At 39.6% G+C, this 19251-nt stretch overlaps 1 protein-coding gene across 36 annotated transcripts in view; it reads left to right on the top strand.

The window, feature by feature from the left end:
* The window catches only part of Kcnma1 (potassium calcium-activated channel subfamily M alpha 1), a 710028-nt gene extending 701639 nt beyond the window's left edge, over positions 1-8389 (top strand). For 15 of the 36 annotated variants that reach the window (XM_021202810.2, XM_021202818.2, XM_029542005.1 and 12 more), the window contains one exon: positions 696-8389. In XM_021202810.2, coding sequence (XP_021058469.1) covers positions 696-720 — 25 coding nt within the window. In that variant the 3' untranslated portion in view covers positions 721-8389. The remainder of the gene's footprint in view (positions 1-695) is intronic. The other 21 variants (XM_021202821.2, XM_021202807.2, XM_021202798.2 and 18 more) reach the window with 3 other exon arrangements.
* The last annotated feature ends 10862 nt before the right edge of the window (positions 8390-19251 follow it).

Genomic DNA, 19251 nt, shown 5'->3' with positions numbered 1-19251 from the left:
GAGACCCCCCCCCCCAAAGGCCCCGACTCAGCAGTCTCATTCATCCACTTCAGTTCTTAGTTCTTAGTAGGGAAATGACAGTGGCAAGCCACCATGAGTTCTCTGCTCACAGCTTGGGTTATTAGAGTCAGCTGAGATACTGCCACCTGCAACTCCTTCTAGACCTCATACCCACAGAGTTCTTGTGCTTTAACTAAAAGCCACTTTGACATTCTCCTTTAGAATAGTTTTCTATTCTGATTTTCACTCTTATTGGCCAACAAATCCTTTGGGATTCCTTTAAGGAATGCTGACAGGACAGAAGTGGTCCAGTTAACAACTGCCTTTGAATCTGCTTATCACAACAAAATCAAAACAAGGCTGGGAAGAGGTTAAACTGCAAAAACCTTCTGAACCACGTGCTCTGCCATAGGAATGGTGTTCATCTACTTCACCATAGTCTCCGAGGTCGGGCTCCTCCTAGTGTCTCCCAGTCCCGATGATAGCACATTCATTTCGTTCTTCACTTGCTACAGGGAGGAGAGGCATGGTTCAGGTTCCAGGGGCTTCTGTACACTGCATTTCTTAGCGATTACTCACTGCCGGCTTCTATTGATTACCTTTATGCATTTTCAATGAACTTTCCAAAAGCTCAACCTAGGACTAATTAAGCTTCTCATTTCTCCTTCTTGTTCTTTATCCATTTTGCCCTTTAGCAGAAAAGAAATGGTTTACAGATGAGCCGGATAATGCCTATCCCAGAAACATTCAAATCAAGCCCATGAGTACCCACATGGCTAACCAGATCAACCAATATAAATCCACAAGCAGCCTGATCCCTCCAATCAGAGAAGTTGAAGATGAATGTTGACTCCCAGGAGACCAGAACTATTTTTTTAAAGCCTGACAAACTTCATAAATGGTGACGTGACTTTTCTTCCTCTTACATGCTGAATCACTGGTGGAAATTCTAGAATAAGCAAGAATTGCAAGAAAATAAAGTTAGACAGATCTTTCTCTTTGCCTTGAATACTGCTTCCATGTATTTTGGAAAAGAAAATGATTTCATTTATAAATGAACATACTAAAATAGTCATGTATAGCTTCTAGTGTTTTAAATTATTTTTATTTATTAGAAAGAAAATATATTTTTTCTTTTTTTTTTCATTGCCAGATATCGTCCCATATATCACAGCAATGCAAAATCAAAATGAGTTAGTGGCCAGATTCCTTAATACACATTTCTCTTCTTTCTCTCTTTTTCTTTGAGGAGAATGATGGTCACCACCCCAATTTGTAAAGAAGGGAAATGGATTACTAAAACAAATTTAAGATGGCCAACAATGTATGCACATAGTTCAGTAAATCAAAAAAAAAAAAAAAGTCAAAAAAGAGGAGGTGAATATTTCCCTCTCTCCTGGATGGGTGTATGTTTGATCTGCATTGACACCAGCTCTTAACAAATCAAACTTCATTTTCTTCCCAGTTGAAAGTCATTATCTTTGTAGTTTCAGTTTTCCTCCAGTGTTTCTTATCCTTTGTTTATATATTTAGAAGAAAGAGCTTCTTGTAACTTTTCTGCAGTTGCCAGATCAGGTTTAAGCAGCCCGCTCAGGATATGGGGAAGGGTTATAGGCACACCTAGAATGTGAAGGTGTTGAGCCAGAGGCACCCAAGAGCAGGCTCTGTTGTTCTCATGGTGAGGCCTCCTCCGCCATGCTTAATGCTCCCTGTTTCATACTTCCAAGGCACCCAAGCAAGTCATGTGGACTGTGGGAGGATCTGCTATGTTCTTTTCCCTGTTCAGAGCTTTTAGCCTGAAAGTTGGTGAACATCAACGAATACTTTACCTAACAATAGGATCTAAGAAGTATGCATGCTTATCACAAATTTTTGGTTTAGAAGTCAGACAATGTCCAATTGTCAAGGAGATGACTTTTGCTCAGATTTTCATTTGTTGGCTTTCCTTGGTTGAATTGCTGGGACAAAACATTCAAACTCGCTAAAATACTTACAAAAAAGAAAACAAACCAATTAACCAACCAACCAACCAAACAAACAAAAACCAGTAAACAACCAAAAGGAAAGTAAGTCATGCTTTTAACATAGACTGTTAGAAAAAGGCCTTTGAAAATTACCAGCAATGAAATAAAATGTATCAGCCACTTCAACCTGTGGAAAAAAGATTTTTCTAGCCATCAGATGCAATCGTGACGTCTGAGCTCTGCTGTTGCATGCATGCCCAGTGTACAGTCACCTCAACAACTGTTTCATTCCAATGACTCAGAAAGTCTTTTCAGCTTCACAGTGATCAACCTTTGATCTGATCATCAGGGTCTCTGGAGAATTGTGGTCGTGACTGTGATTTTTATTTCCTTAGAAATGTAAAATGTGGACACTTTTCCAAACCAACAAAAATTGCCCCTACAGACCCATGACATCTCTTCCATGAACTCTTTAGGCCATGATTCTGTGGTACCTAGTTATGATAGTACAAATCAGATCAGAGAAAAGCAATGTGATCACCATGGAAACATATGTCCACTAAGGACTCCAATTACCAATGTAGGCAAAATGAGCTTCCACCTCTGTCCACTCCCTGCAGAGCCAATATAGCTGTGCTTCCACCTTGTAGGCATTGTCCTGCAGTGACTTGTCAGACTGTGGTCACTCTGTTCTCACACTTTGTAGAATTAGTTCTATAAAAGTATTGTGAATATAATGTGTGTCCAATTGGATTGTTAACACAAAAATATTTATAACCAATCACTAGTCTACTCAGGCTAAAATGATGTCAGCAGTTTTATATTCAGGCTTATAAACATTTCTTGGTTTCCAACAGAACTCAGATGTGTTGGTGGGGAGAATCCACTGCCAGACTCTTGACAGCATTCCTGAAAGCTAAGACTTCCTTTAACATCATGATTTTGCATTGGGGTTACCTAAGTACATTCATGTCAATCCACGCTCTTCTTTCCTTCCTGAACCATAGTAGGCTCTTCTTTACTTTCATTCCAATTAGCCTTACCTCTGAATTTGTCTTAGTTCCTTGATCGCCTATGGTGACCAATGCCTTTTACCTAAATAATCAGAAAAATAATGGTCTCAACACTCTACTCCATGGAAGGCAGGAACCAGAAGCATAACCCCTGTTTCCCACTCTAGCTAGAGATTTAAATCTAAAGTTGTTTCTCAACCACAATGGCTCTAATAGTTTCCTACAGTGACTCCCTCCATTCACTAAGCAGCTTCTAAAACCCTAGATAGTAGAAATCTATTTTCTTCTACAATAGCGTAATAAGTGAGGAAGATGTCAACTATGATTCTCAGATGGTACAGAAAATGACCATGAGGTGGTGGCCCCATTTGGCAAAAACTCATGGCAACTCAGTTGAAACAGAAATAACATTTGTTTAAGAAGAACTGGAGGGCTCAAGGCAACATGCAAAGTTCCCAGTTTGAGTCTGTTGGTTGAGTTCTGAGTCCTCTGTAGGATTAAGCAGTCTTTCCATCCACATTCACCTTAGGCCAATGGTGGTCCTCTTTGGAATATTCCACATTAGAAGGCTCTGATCTTTAGTCCCTGATTAGGGTTTCAGAAAAGCTATCTTGGCAAATTAATGATGCTTGGGTGCTTTGGGAATCAGACCATTTGTAAAATAGAAACTACCTGTGTACATCATTGTACAATGATGTACCTGTGAACATTGTATCTGTGTACATCATTGCCATCACCATCTTTCTCATGAATGCAGTTTGTCTTTGTCTAAGCAACTGTATTTTGAAATCACTCTCCCCTGCTGTAACCAATAGAAGACATTCACTTAAGGTGTTTTATATTTGTAAATTGATTACATCTAAGTCACTTGGAAGAACAGCCTTCCTTCTACAAGTTACACTTTGTTTTTGTTATTTGTTTGTTTGTTTTTAAGTGTTGGAAGACTTCAGTAAAGGAATTAGAATGGTTTGGGTTGAGTTGCAAGTGTAGACTAGGAAAATGTATGAAATTATAGATATTTTAAATGGAGAACAGAAAATTCCCAACTGTGCCTGATTTAGAAGTTCAAGAGCACTCATATACTTTTAGCTATTAACTATAAAAATATTCTTTAAATTTTTCAAGTTTCATTGACTTAAACATGATGTTGGTTTGTAGAGATGGCAAAGGTCTTTTTCAGACCAACTAAAGCAGTGGTTGCCTTAATTCGGCCAAGCCCTGGGAGACTATTTTTTCCAGAGCTGTAATTATGGCTCTTCTAGCCATATTATCCATATAGCATTTCTGAGCTAAACACAGCATTCACTCTCTGCTCTGGAAAAATAACAGTCAGGTTTGTTTCTATGTTCTCCAGTTTGAAAGCTCTTAGAGTGGAGGTACAAAGGTTTCCCTTCAGACTCACCTCCACCACTGAAGAGCTGGTTTTAGTCATTCTGGTTTCTCTTTACAGCCTTCCTTCCCACCTTCCCTGTCTCTTGGTGCAGTGGAGATTTAGATGTCAGCAGTTTTATACTCCAACAGTATGTAGAGAGAGTTTGGACAACCCTACTCTGTGCTGCTGCTGTTATTCCCATTCATCTCCCCTCTCTACACTCACCATTGCTTCTCATTTCGTTCCATTTGTCTGGTTGTGCTCATGTTAGCACAATGTCTTTGCTGCTTACATTCAAAAGTGCCATTATGAGTTGTCATTTTCATTATCCAGGAGGACCTTATGGAAAGAATGATAGAAAGAGGTAGAAAAGTACAAGGAAAATCAGTATCAGACAAGTAACTCAGAGTCATCTCGATTACCAAGAGATCACACAAATTCACTGAACATTGAGTTCCAGCCCAAGATCTGCCCATTTTTATTTTAACCATATTTTCTGCTTTTGGAATGGTGGAAAGTCATAGATACAGTAGCCCTCACTACTTATCACTTTATCCATCATTTCCAAAAACTTAAACAAACTGAAGAATCCCTTTCAACTTTCCTACTAGATTCTCTTTCTGCTTCTGCTGCTTCCCCCATGTTTTAAACAAGTATGTTTCTGCAATAGAACAATAATTTCTCATTTAAATCTCATGACCTCTTGATAAAACAAGGAATCCCTTTGGACTCATTTAGGTTATTTAAGCTAAGTTTACCTTAACTGGTCATTGCACATACCTATTAATAATTCCAAGATTACCACTAAAATAAGGCTATGCAGAGGACATTTTAAATTTCAGTTTTGAATACCTATGGTAAGAGTGATTTTAAAATATTTAAAATATTAAGAAAGGGACCCATGTAGCCCTACACTTGTTAGAGTCCCCCTGCATTCCAGTCTCACATGGCTTCATGGAGAAATGATTCTCTTTTAGACTTTTTGTTCTAGATCACTCTTTTTAACTGTGCTTTTGAGCATGAAAATTCACAACTCAGAGTATATATCAAAAGGTTAGAAGGAAGAACAAAAAGAGATATATGCAACACTTTAAGAAGCCCTGGAAAGAGGTGGTACTTATGTAGAAAAGAAGAGGTTCCCTTGAACCATGAATGGGAAAAATGATAGGCTGGGCTGTGGAGACTTTTCAATAGGAAATACTTAGTGTGACTGGAGGCACAAGGATCCTGAGATTTTTTTCCAATGAAAGGGACCTTCACGAGCTATAATACACTAGTACCAAGGCAATTTTGCTTTATGGAGCAACTTACCTCCAAAAATAAGTTTGTGTCCATGCACTTATTGAAAATAATGTATGGCAAGAGTTCATGGAAGGAACTAGGAAGTGGGTGGTTGAAGAGCCAAATTTAATTGGAGCTTTGATTTAGAAAGTCAGAGAGAATCACTGAAAGGGCCAAACAAGAGTGATGGATAATGGTGACTGTTCCCTTTGGGGTTGAAGCCTTTGAGACATTCTATTCTTTCTGAAAGTACCACAGAAACATAGGCTCTCAAGCTGAACCATCTCTCAGCAGCTTGAGATCCTGTGGTTGCACTCAATGGCAGCTCACCATGAAGAACACCTACCTTCTTCCTACATTTCTACCCTGTCATGCAGTACTCAATTATTAAAATACCCATGGGTCCACCACACAGATTAAATAAAGGAAAGGAATAGATTTTCAGATTTTTTAAAAAAGAGTCCTGCTGGTTATACTATTTTACAGACACTAATATAACAGACACCAGGGAGACCACCAAGAAATCATAGAATAATCAAGAATTCAGTTGGAGGAATGAGTATGACACATTCTTGCTTGCAGTAAGCTTGAAATCCAACTTAAAAGAACACCCTAAAGAGCCAGTAGAGACAGAATAAGCATGTATATAACACCGTCCTCCAATAGAGCAGGAGATAAGAAACAAGCAGTTTGAAGTGGTTAATCAGGCGTTGTAGACTTGATGGGGTTTCAGAGTTAGGTATGCTGAGGAGCAACATCCCAGCTCATTCAGGAATGTGGATGGATCAATGATTTCATGAGTTGATCAAGTAGTCCCCGGGCACCTGTTGCTGGCAGCTTGTCTCCCTTCTTGGCAACAGGAGACATGTTATATAGAACATGCATCCAATGAAGACTTTTAATTAGATGGGCTACATGGCAAGTAAGTACCGTGACAGCTGTGGAAGTTTGACTTGGATTCTAAGGATGGGTAGGGTTTGAAAGTGTCTGTAAAAAGTAATGGTTTGCTGCAGACCACAAGGACAGAGCAGTGCAGAGGGACAGAAGAGGAGAAGATGAGAATGTGAGACAACAATTTAGGCAGCTGAGAAAGGGGCTGCTTTCTTCCCTATAAAAAGGAGGGGAGAGATCCATCCCCACCATGAAGGTGTTCTGAACTGAAGATGCAGACAGAGCTGAGAAGATGTTTTGGGAGGGCCAGATCCTAAGGAAGCCCCCTTTATCCCCCCTCTGTGACCAGGTAATTATAAAGGGAGAAGTTTGGATGAGGTTTTTTAATAAAAAAAAAAAAAACATAGGCTTGGATGACTGGTCAGTAGAACTGTCTGGAGGCTACAGCCAAGTTTTCAGGGCTTCAGTGGACCAAATCAAGATGATATGATCAGGACAGAATGTCTATTTAGTATTGGGAGAGTGGGAAACAGAAAGGGTGGGGTTATAAATCGAGAAAATGAAGCACTACATGAGGGCTGAGGTGCAGGGGATCTGAAATAATGACTCAGAAGTAATGAGGCAGACTGAAAGGACCAGTTTCCCCTTTGTCTTTATCTCATGTGGTTGCCATGAAGACTGGATTGAGTGGGGAAGTTGCAGGCCATTCTAGGTCGGTTTTCACACCACAGAAATGGGGGCTACACGGGGGATCTAGGTCATCAGCGTGCCTTCTAAAGTACCCACAGAGAGGACCTGAGAGGTGTTTTATCATCAGCTCATATCAGCCCCATTGTACCTCATCCCTCATGCATAGCACACCTAGAACCTTCTAGTTGCAACAGTCTTAATACACAAAAAGCTAAGGTCACCTTGTTCTGGTGGCTTTTCTGGACCGGGGTAAACAGAAATGCTTTTTGGTCAAGAGAAAACTGAGCTCCTTTCTAGGTAGAATATTACATCGAAAAGAGCTTTCCCCCGGTCTGTTTATCCCACGAGGAACTTCTGTGTTTCTTCTTGTCCTCCAAAGCTGACCCCAAAGCTCTCCAGGGCCTGTCTTAGGAAACAGCACCTGTCCTGCTGTTTAGAGTCTTAGATGGAAATGTACACACACAACACATGTGCCTGTCAAAGCATCCCCGAACTTCCTGCCCAGGAATCCGGGAGGTAGTCATCCAGGAGGAGGTAGTCATGGGGGAAGGAGCCCCTGTAATGAGACAAGTCAAGCCCCAGGTCTCCACGAAACCAGAGCCTTTTCCCACCCCAGTACCTCCGTTCCCCTTTCCCTTCCGCTGTGTACACATTTGACCAGAACTGCAACATTTCAAACGTAAACCCAGATCTGCCTGGAAATCCTAATTAAAAACCTTCCGTTCCCAGGTGGTACAATCACATCCTGCCTAAAGTGTCTGGCTCACGTCCCACCACGCAGATGCCGAAAAGAGACCTTTCCCCACTTAACACCAAAACCTTCATTTGGGATTTCTTCAGGGGACAAAGGGAAAAAAAACCAATTCAGAATTCAGAGGTACCCATATGCAGAGGTCAGCCTACAACACATTCATTAAGGGAAAAGAGCGTGGTTTGTTTCTCTGTCTTTCACACTTTGATTGCTGGCATGGCGACTGTGGCTATGATAAACTGTGTAACCAGACAGGAACTGGAGAAGAGAATAAATGCTGGTGCTCTGAAATGACCTACCCAACCCTGTCATCTGTAACAACCAGTGATAACACTCTTGTCTTGTAAAAAGGGTTTGTACATAACTTGTACATGGTTTCATTTTGTATTTTTCGCAGATTAAAAATTTATGTATTTGTGTTCTAAAACAAGGAGTGTTTCTTGTGTCTTTGTAACTGTCCCATAGGGTGTGGGGAGGGTTACTTAAGGTTCTATTTCACCCCCTTCTCCTTTGTGAGGGTGAAATTGTGGACCAGAAGCAGCCATGAAGTTGCTTCTCCAGTTGCAACTGTGAGCCAGGGTACTGCCCAACATTGCATGAGCAGTGTTGGGGAGGAATGGCTACTGGTGTCATTGAAAAGCTTAGAGTCATACAGGGTCACACTGGTCTAGAGGGTCACATGCTACTACAGGCAATTCCAGAATATAGTGCTCTAAAGACACTGCCTACATTCCATAGAACCTTGAGAAGTCAACACTGGATCACTTCTGCCACCTGCTCCCATGCTAGCTACCCTCCCTTGCTATCTGTACAAATGTGCAAAGTCTCCTTGCTTCTTCCTCACCAAAACACAGAGATTGAAGCTTGCTTAAGGGGTGGGCCTCACACCCATAGATGTTCCTCACACCCATAGATGAAATGTCCAAGTCAATAGTATGCAGTAACAATGCTGCAATCTGAGTCTTTAGATCTTCAGAATCTTGTGAATTTGATGTCCTTACAGGACACGAGTTTCCTTAACCTAAGACTGACCTGGCTTCTGAGAAAAGAAGCTGGTGAGAGGGTTCCATGTATGGACTATATATAGACTGTCAGAAATTAATCTCATTAGAGATTGTACCCTTCTTCATTACCCAAATGTTAGTGCTTACATCCTTTATTGGGACTTGGTGACAAAACAGTATGCAATAACATGATTCTGGGACTCTAGTTGGGGGAAGGACAGAAGTAATAAATTATTGGTTCACATATTAAAAATTGATCTGTGGGAGAGAGTATAGCATGCCCTTACAGAGACATAAAAGGTTTGCTTAGCTATTCGAAGAACAATCTGATTGATACTTTGAAATCCAAATCTCTGGGTACGTATGCCTGTTAGTCTTTTTCAACTCAACAGAGACTAGAACCATCTGGAATGAGGAAACCTCAATTGAGAATTGCCTACAACTACTTGGCCTGTGGGCATTTCTGTGGAACATTTTCCTGATTAATGATTGATGTGGGAGCAATATCGCCCTTAGGCAGGTCATCCTGGATTGTATACGAAAGCAAGCTAGCTGAACAAGCCACAAGGACCACATCAGTAAGCAACTTTCCTCCATGCTCTAGTATCTGCCTCCATATTCCTCCCTTGGCTTGCCTCAGTGTTGGACTAAACCCGTAAGTTAAAAAAAATAATAAGCCTCATCCTTACCAAATGTACTTTTTCTCGATGTTTTATCAAAGCAACAGAATAGAAAGCAGAGGCAGTACCTCAAGCAGTGTCAGCCCCAAGCAGACCTTATGGCCAGGAGTGAGAAACTGCAGATCTACTTATCTTCTCCTGCCAACTCCTCACAGATCTTTGAGCTCCAGAGTCTCAACTTGTCTTCTCAATATTTGCTAACAAATCTGAATGTTGTTGGGGAAATGTAATTGCGGAGCATATGGTCTCCATTAGTCAGGCAAACTCTACTGCCAAGTTCAGCTCCAAGGAAGGAGTCTGCATAAAGGATGAAATATTAGGGAAAGATCCACAGTGACAGAGAAGCCAAATGGAAGAGATGAGGCACTGAGTTGCAAAACAGTAGGCTTGGACAACAGGACACCATGACTGTGGAACATGGTTTTCCATTTGGTAAGAAAACAAAATATCTGTGAATTTCTACTGAGACCTCTCTGTAGCAAAAATCAAAGACCATTCACCAAGATCAGTATTAACTCTTTCTCAATGTCAGAAGAGATAGATTCTGCCTGGGAGAAAATCATAGGGCAAACAGAATACACAGCTTGCTAAAGGAATAAAGCAAGGATAAGATCAAAACGTAAATATCAGGCATAGTGCTATTTTCAATGTTGCTGGGGCTCAACCTTCCAGAAGGGAGATAGGTTCTCATGCTTACAGATCTGTCTTGTTCTTAAAACATAGGGTAAAAGTCAGAAAATCAAGGCACCTAAGGTCAAGAAAAAATATACAGGCAAGGTGAGCACTCTTGCCACAAAAATGGATTTGTCATACACTTTTTAAAATAAAAAAAAATGTGTTAGTAAGTTGGTTATACTTCCAGATTGATACACATAGACTTAATTTATCATTTTACTGACCATGTTGAGTCTAATAGCTAATCTTGGTTGTCAACTTGACACACCTGGGAAGGGGGAACCTCAAGTGGAATTGTCTCCATCAGTTTGGCCAGTGGGCATATTTGGGGGGGGGCATTTTCTTAATTGCTAATGAATTTAGAAAGACTCAACACACTGGGAAGTGCCTCCTCTGCGCTGGTCTTCCTGGGTGGTAAAAGAGAACAGGCTGAACAATGGAAAGAGATGCAGAGACCCACAGCCAGTCATTAGATGGACCTCAGGAAATCTTCCAGAAGAGCTGGGGAAAGGGTTGGGGGACTTGAAGAGGACAAGGACTCCACAGAAAGACCATCAGATCCAATTAACCTGGACACTTAGGGGCTTCCAGAGACTGAACCACCAACCAAAGAGAGATCATAGGCTGGAACCAGACTCCCTGAACATATGTACCAGATGGGCAGCTTGGTCTTCATATGAATCCGCCCAACAACTGGAGCAGGGGCTATCCCTGAATCTATTACATACCCACCTGTGGATCCTGTTCCTCTAACTGGGCTGCCTTGTCTGGCTTCAGTGGGAGAGGATGTGCCTAGTCCTCCAGTGATAATGTGTCAGGATAGGGTAAGGATACTCATGGTAGGCGGGGAGCCTCTTTATTCTCAGAGAAGAAGGAGGAAACCGGGGAGGATCTGTAGTACTTGGAGGAAAAGGGAACTGGTATTGAGATGTGAAGCGAATAAATAAATAAATTTATTAGTATTTTAAAAAGAAAGGAAAGGAAAAGAAAAAAAAAGGAGAAAAGAAAAGCAACTGAGAACCAGGCGGGGGGGCCAACAAAACAGAATTCCTCCATGGTCTCACTTCAGTTGTTCCCTCAAAGATACTGCCTTGACTTCCATGAAGGATGCATTGGAATCTTTACCCCCCACCTAAAGTTGCTTTTGGTCAGTGTTTTATCATAGTAAACTAGGAAAGAAGCTTTGTCTTGGACTGTTTTGTGGGGGAGAGGTGGAGGATTTGGGGGCTTTAGGCTCGAAAAGCCATTGAATGCTAAGATCTTAATGGGCTTTTATGGGAGCATGGGTAATATTTCAGAGTGAAACGGAGAGGAGATAATGGAGACCTGGCTTATGGTCCTGGACTATCAGGATCATTTGTGTGATTGTATTTTTATTAAGAATCTGTGGAAGTAAACCATTTGCTTTACTGTGACAAGCAGTGCTGGTTATCTGGGGTTTAAAAAGTTAACTGCAATTAATATGAGACCAGCATCCTTAAGGTGAAATTTTCTGGGAAGTGTTTGGTCAGAGTTGGCACAGAAGCCAAGGCAGGGCCTAGGCTGCATCTTGAGCTGGATGCTTAACTTACTTCTCTCTTATAAAAAGACCCACGCTACAAACGTAAAACCTGAAATTAAGGTGTACAAATGCTCATCAATGAAGATAAGTTAGACTAGCTGGGAGTAAGGAGCCATGGGAGTTTATTCTAGCTAACTGAAAATACGGTATTCAGCTGGCGTTAACATAGGGAGTGATGTCGTTAAGAATTAAAAACAATAAGCAGAGTATAAACCATTTTAGCCAACAAATCTGAGAATTTAAGTGTAGCTAAAATTTTAACAAAGCTACTTAAAACTGATTTAAGAACGAAGAAAAAATGAACTGGGCATAATACAGTTGATAAAACCAGTAAACTCTTGTGATCCAATTTAGCTTTAGAGGGAGTCTGTGTTAAAGGCTTTACATTTTAGGAATAAATTATGCCAATAAAAAGGAGATTGGCCTTCCAAAACGAGAGAGGAAATTTGAATGTTAATATTTGATTTCCAATATTGAGGAAGTCAATTTTTCTATTATTACTTAACTTGTGTGTGCTTTTGTATACTACTCTTAAAAATAATCTACCCCCCCCCCAATAATCTACCCACCTTAAAATCGTGAGAAATTATCTCCTTTTATCCCTAAGAGTTTTACGTTTGCACCATCTAAATCTGGGTCCTTAGTCCATTTGAGCTAATTTACACTGTGGCAGTTTGAATGAGAATGTCCCAGTAGATTGAGAAATTGGAATACTTGGTACCTAGTTGGTAGCATTGTAGCATTGTTTGGGGGAGGTTTAGGGGGTGTGACCACGCTGGAGGAAATCTGTCATCTGGGGCAGGATAGAGCTGTACCTGACCTGCCTGCAGTTCACTGTCTCTGCTTTACTGCTTATAGTTGAGATGTGGTCGCTGGGCTTCCCGTTCGTGCCACCTCACCTGCTGCGTATAGCCCTGCATCTCAATCATGATGGACTCTTGCACCTCTGGAACAGTAAGCTAACACAAACTCCTTTCCCTACATGACACTTTTCACAGTGTGTTTCATCACAGCAATAGGAAAGTCATTAATATATTTGTATTTTAAGTCTGTCTTGTTTTTCTTATATTTAATACTTTCCTTAGTATTAAATGGAACATTTTTATTTTAACATTTTAACTATTTAATTTTTTCAGTTTTAAAAACAATTCTATTAATTTCTTACCATGTGTTTTAACTTTTTCACGACAACCCCACCACCACTACCACCTTGCCCCATCCACCAATCTTTGTGTCCTGACCTCTTTTGTTTTCTTATCAACACTAATTTGTGTTGCGTGGGTGTGTGATCTTCCACAGCATCCTGGTTGAGTAGAGTCAACACTCTTTGAGAAAACTCTCTCCTCATCTCCCAATAACTGACAGTTGCCAGTAGGTGCATGGGTGGGGTTGGAATTCCTGTATATCTGTCTCCACACTGGGTATTTGGTATGGCCAAGGTTTTCATGCACTCACGAACTCACAGACACTGAGTTCATGTGGGAAGCTGCCCTGCTCTGGCCAGGAAATACTGTCACCACGTAGTCAACTATGGCATCTTGCTCTTAGACTCTTTCTGTTTCCTCTTCCACGATGATCCCTGAGCCTTGGGAGGAGGGGTGTTGTATATATTTTTGGCTGAGCATTCTGCAGCCTGTTATATTCTGCACCTTGGCCAGCTGTGTTTCTCCGTTAATCTCCTCCCACTGCAAACAGAAGCTTCTCCAATGAGAGTTTAGAGATGTGTTAATCTATGGCTATAATAATAAGCCATTAGGCATCAGGTTAATGCCATGTCCATTTAGACAAACAATAGAAGTAGGTTTCCCTCTCCGCTAGCCTCCATAAGCTTTTGGCTCAAAAATTGTGCCAGGTATGTGTTTTCTTCTTGTCAAACACTGTTTACATCTAACCAGAAAGTGGTTGTTTATTCCCCTAATGTTTATGCCACTGTGTTATGCACCAGTGAGCATATCTGCCAGTCCTGCCATTATGATTCCTCTCAGGGTTCACAGTAAGATTGATTGTTACATTTCCCCATTTGGTAGAATGTAGCCTCTATCTAGAAACTATTACTTTAAAATACTTATTTTATTTGTATTTATGTCTGTGTCTGTGTATGTGTGCACACATGTGTGGAAGTGCCTGTGGCGGTCAGGTGAGAGCATTCAATTTCTTGGACATGGAGCTATGCAGAATTGTGAGAGCACCACACCATAGGTGCTGGCAATTGAATTCTGGTCCTCTACAGGATAGCAAGGGTGTTTAATCTCTGAACCAAGGCTTGAGTCCTACAATCATGTTTCTTCTTACTCTGTCCTTTGCACATATAATATTTACCAATGTATTTTTAAATTTGATTTTTCTTCTGTCAATCAAAATCTATCCCATATTCCTCCAAGCAAAAATTTCATTCTTTTATCATACTTTTCCTTACCAAAATTTTGATCTAGTTATTTCTCTAAAAATATTTATATTCTCTGTACATTACAGCATTGCCCCGTCTACTCCTTTACCTCTTACGTATTGTTCCCTTTAGCTCTTTGAGCTTATTTACAGTAGCTGTGTTGAAATCTTTATGTGTTAAATTTACATTTTAGTCTTCTTTCATGCACATCTGCAGCCCTTGTGGCTTCTCTTGTGTGAAGTTCATGCTTTCCTCTTATTCTATTGGTCTCACAATTCCTATTGAAAAATGGATGTTTTTGATGATGTATTCACCAACTTTGGATATTGATTTCCTCTTGTGTATACTTTCATGTAATTACTACTTTATATAATTTTATATCTTAGAAGCTAAGAGAAGGAAGGAACACGTGTATATTTAAAGAGTTTTTAAAAATTAACCTTCTTAGTTCAGTGCCTTATTCTACACTTTTTTTAAATGTTAGGTTGGTTTATTTATTCCCTAGACTATTTTAGTAAAAATTTTCTCTTTCTGCAACTGTGAAGTTATCTCCTTAGAGGGTTCAACCTAGGGTGTCAGACAGTTGTCTTGGGACATAATGTTTTCACTCAGACTCTTTTGTCTCCTTTTCCACATCTCTATTGAACCACCTGCCCCTCTTGTGTATCACACCAAACTGTTAGGCTCCAGAAATCTGGCTGATTCCCCTCTGTGTTTTGTGAATGTTCTGGGTCATCATTTGTTTCATAGTCTTATCCTACTGAATTAAAGCCTATAGTTTAACTGATAATAATATGTATGAGTCTACCAACCTCCTTTTGAATATCTAAAATTTGTTGATAATGAAGAACAATTTGTTTCTATAGCTTTTATTCTCTTCTGAGCAAAACTGTAAGGCCCTTGGTCCAGGACTGGGGGGCAGCTAGTGTTTCACTTCGGAGTGGTACCTATGACTCATAAGCATTAGTCAGGTGGGGATCTGTAACCTCTGACCTTTTCTTGTCTCCTTAAGCACAGAAACTGACTTTTAAAATATGCTCAGTCAAGGGCAATCAGAACTTCAACACTCTTTACTTGTATCTGACCTACAAAGCCCACAGAAGAGCCAAGTAGGGACTAATCTCCTGCCATCATTTGAAGTTTCATACCATCAATGAAATCCTGATGGCTTATCTCACTAGAGTAATGGGACAGTTCTTTACTAGCTGAATGGAGATCCAGTCCTGTTTTATCACTCAAACCCAATGAGTTGTCCTTCTCTGAGGCTATGCGGGGAAACTGGAGAAAAGGGAGGAATCCCATGATGCTTCAGACTTGCAAGGCTTACCATGATTTAAAGATGTGTCTTGGAGACATGTTTCTTCACTTGATATGTATATGTATATATATACATATATATATATATGTATATATATACATATATATATATGCTGTTCTGATAAATTCAATAGATATTAAATGGCTACTTTAAAATTGTTATTATTATTATTATTATTATTATTATTATTATTATTATTATTATTATCTACAAATTGTAGCTATTTCAGTCAGAATAACCGAATAATACTTTGTACTAACATTCTGGGCACTTGTTATTTGAGAGATTCTCTTCCCTCTCCCATCCCTCCATTTTGTTTCTCTCACTTTCCTTTCCCTTCTCCCTTCTACTCTTGTCTACTTTATCTCTTTCGTACTTTCTATCCCCTCCTCCCTTCCCTTTATCCTCTCATCTCTCCTCTCTCTCTTCCTCCCTCCTTCTCTCTCTCTCTCTCTCTCTCTCTCTCTCTCTCTCTCTCTTTCTTTCTTTCTTTCTTTCTTTCTCTCTTTCTTGTCCTTAGGATCAAACCAAGGGCATGCATGCTCTATGAAGCCACAGCCAAGTCCTTAGGAAATTCTGTAGCAAGATGGAAAAAAAAACATAAGACAAACTAAAAAGGAACCATATTTAATTGTATTAAATTTAAGAAATTCTCTTGATTTAAAGAATTTAGAGGGACTAGTGAGATGGTTCAGTAGTTAAGAATGCTTGCTTCTCTTCAATACCATGGGGGATCAATTTCCAGCCCTTAGGTAGAGCAGTCTTCATTTCCTGCCTCTATAGGTACTGCACTCATGTTGAAAAAAACACCCACACAGACGTATACATGGATTTAAAAAGAATAAAAATAAGTCTTTAAGGAATGATTTCATAACAACAATAAAAATGTCACAGGTTAGGATAATCTTTTTGGAAAAAATACAATCAAGTAACTGCTATGTTACTATCTACGAGTAATTAGAAAAATAAAAAGACAATGGGAAAAATTAAGAATAGTGTGGAAAACTCATCTGAGGGAGCAGAAACTGACATGTGCATGATAACCCTACAAGCACTGTGTCTATGTAGTTAGTTATGTAAACAAATTACAACTGTGAAGGAACCATATTACATATTCCCAAGTTTCCATGAATTACAGTATTTTATGAATAACTTTCTGTGCCTACATTGTAGGCTCCAAATATTATTTCCTCTAAAAGAAATTAGGAATTATTGGGACAGCAGATGACTTCTGGTCTGAGCAAGATAATCAGAGGATGAGTATGGAATGTTATGTTAATATATACATCACAGCTCTTAAAGGGATGCAAGATCCAAAGCCAGAAAGGAAAGAAAGGAATCCAACAAAATGATAAGCAAGAACTGAAATGGATTGGAATTCTTTGTATACATTTAAATTTACAAGTTTTAATAAATATTTTATCATTATGAATTCAAAAGAATTCAAAATAAATTTAATGTTCATCATTAGGAGATCATTGTAACTGAAGTCAATTTCTAAAGAAGTGGTAAATAAATTGAATGAATCATTTTTTGTTATAGTAACCTGATAGTAGTAGAAGAGATCATGGCTTTTTATAGAGTCTTCCATCTCCTCAGTTAGAAGAGAAGGCAAAGACCAGAATGCACATCTTGCAGCACTGTATGAATTATGAATTCTAAGACTGAGAAGCAACTTCCAAAGTCACAAGGAACTAGAGAATCACAAATTACGGTGGAAAAAACACAACTTAAGGCTTTAGATGTAACTAGCAATATATTGGGACATAGCCAATAATATGAAGGAGATAATAATTAGCAAAATTAGTCTGTGAGAAATTCTATAGGATAAAACTATATATCTATATCTACAAAATCTCCTAATCTCCAGTGAAAGTTAAGGGAGAAAAGATCAAAACCACATATAGACTAAAAAGATGTGTTGGTATTCATATACCAACTGATTTCAGTATGTGAATCTTGTATGATTCTTGTGTTTGTGTTCTATTGATGTGAAGAGACACCATGACTCTTATAAAAGAAAGCATTTAATTGGAGATTTGCTTACATTTTTCAGGGATTTAGTTCATAATCATTATGGCAGAGCATGTGGCAATAGTCCATAGTGGTAACAGAGAAGTAGCTAAATCTACCTGCTGATCTGCAGACTGTAATAGTACCTTTTATTCACCTCATGCAATTGTCATCTCAGAGGCTTACTGCCTCCATCTGCTAACCAAGGCCTAGTACTGGAAGGTTCTAGCCTCTATAAAATCTAATCTAGGTCTAGAGTGTTTTCAACCTCTGATACTTGCTGCTGAATAAGCTCATCCTTCTAGCTCTTTCTAAACTCTGGCTGGCTGCTTCAACTCAGCTGTTTTGACTCAAACTCTTCTCCAAACGGATTCAATCTGGCTTCTCTCTCAGCCTCTGATTTTTTTGCTCTACTAACTCTGGCAATATGTGCTACTCAGGATCCTTCTCATTCTGTGGCTCATTCTGTCTTCACCTGTTTCTAGCTTGTTCTCTCTTCAACCTGTACTGGTAAAATTTCCAGGTAAAACTGTCTCCTTCTCTCCCTCTGTGTTGTTCCCTCTTTTGATGACTCTCTTTCATCTCTATATCCTACCCTATCAAATATTTCTCTAATTCATCAATTTGTTTGCCAGTCATTTAGACATCATTTTTAAAAATGGGTGCTTCCTAATTTACCTTCATTGTTTGGGATTAAAGGTATGATCTTAGGGCTGAGCCATACCACAACTAGAAACAGATTTTCTTTCAGTAAATAACACAGTGATGGATTTCACAGTGTGATCAAATATCCTGCAACAGCGGGCAAAGAGAGAGAGAGAGAGAGAGAGAGAGAGAGAGAGAGAGAGAGAGAGAGAGAGATGCACACACAGAGAGACTTCCAACAACATGGCCATGCTGCCCAATCCTTCTAATCTTTTCAAACTGTTCCAATTCCTGGTGACTAAGCATTCAAANAGAGAGAGAGAGAGAGAGAGAGAGAGAGAGAGAGAGAGAGAGAGAGAGAGAGAGTTGCACACACAGAGAGACTTCCAACAACATGGCCATGCTGCCCAATCCTTCTAATCTTTTCAAACTGTTCCAATTCCTGGTGACTAAGCATTCAAATATATAAGCCTATGGGGACATTCTTATTCAAACTACCACAATACTGACTAAAGTACACAATTACTACATGTTTATGCCAGGTGTGGTGGCACACATCTATAATCCTAATACTAAGGACACCTAATCTGAGGATCAAAACTGTGGGGCCAGCCTGAGCAACATTACAAGAACCTGTCTCTGAACAAGAAAAACCACAACAAAATTGATGATGATAATGACCAAAGTTTGCTATTTAAATATGACTTCTTCAGGTCTGGTAATAATATTAAGATCATCTATTACATTTTCCTTATACCTTAGCCCCAAATAAACATCTATGTTTTCATGCTCCTTGTGAGTCAAATATCCAGGAAGAGGAGGTTGAAAGTTTGTAGGAACCTCAGGTCATAGAGGAGCTGTCATCACGCAGACACAGCTGAGCTAGTGTACTCATGAATTGAATTCACAGTAGGTTACCTGCTTAAGACCTGCACTAGATCAAGCCAGTCAGTATCACAGCATGGATGTTTGAGGGACACACATGTTCCATGCCTACCTAAAGAGCT

Source organism: Mus pahari, chromosome 8 (assembly GCF_900095145.1).
Source record: "Mus pahari chromosome 8, PAHARI_EIJ_v1.1, whole genome shotgun sequence".
Classification (NCBI taxonomy): Eukaryota; Metazoa; Chordata; class Mammalia; order Rodentia; family Muridae; genus Mus; species Mus pahari.
This window is presented reverse-complemented; position numbering and strand designations above follow the sequence as displayed.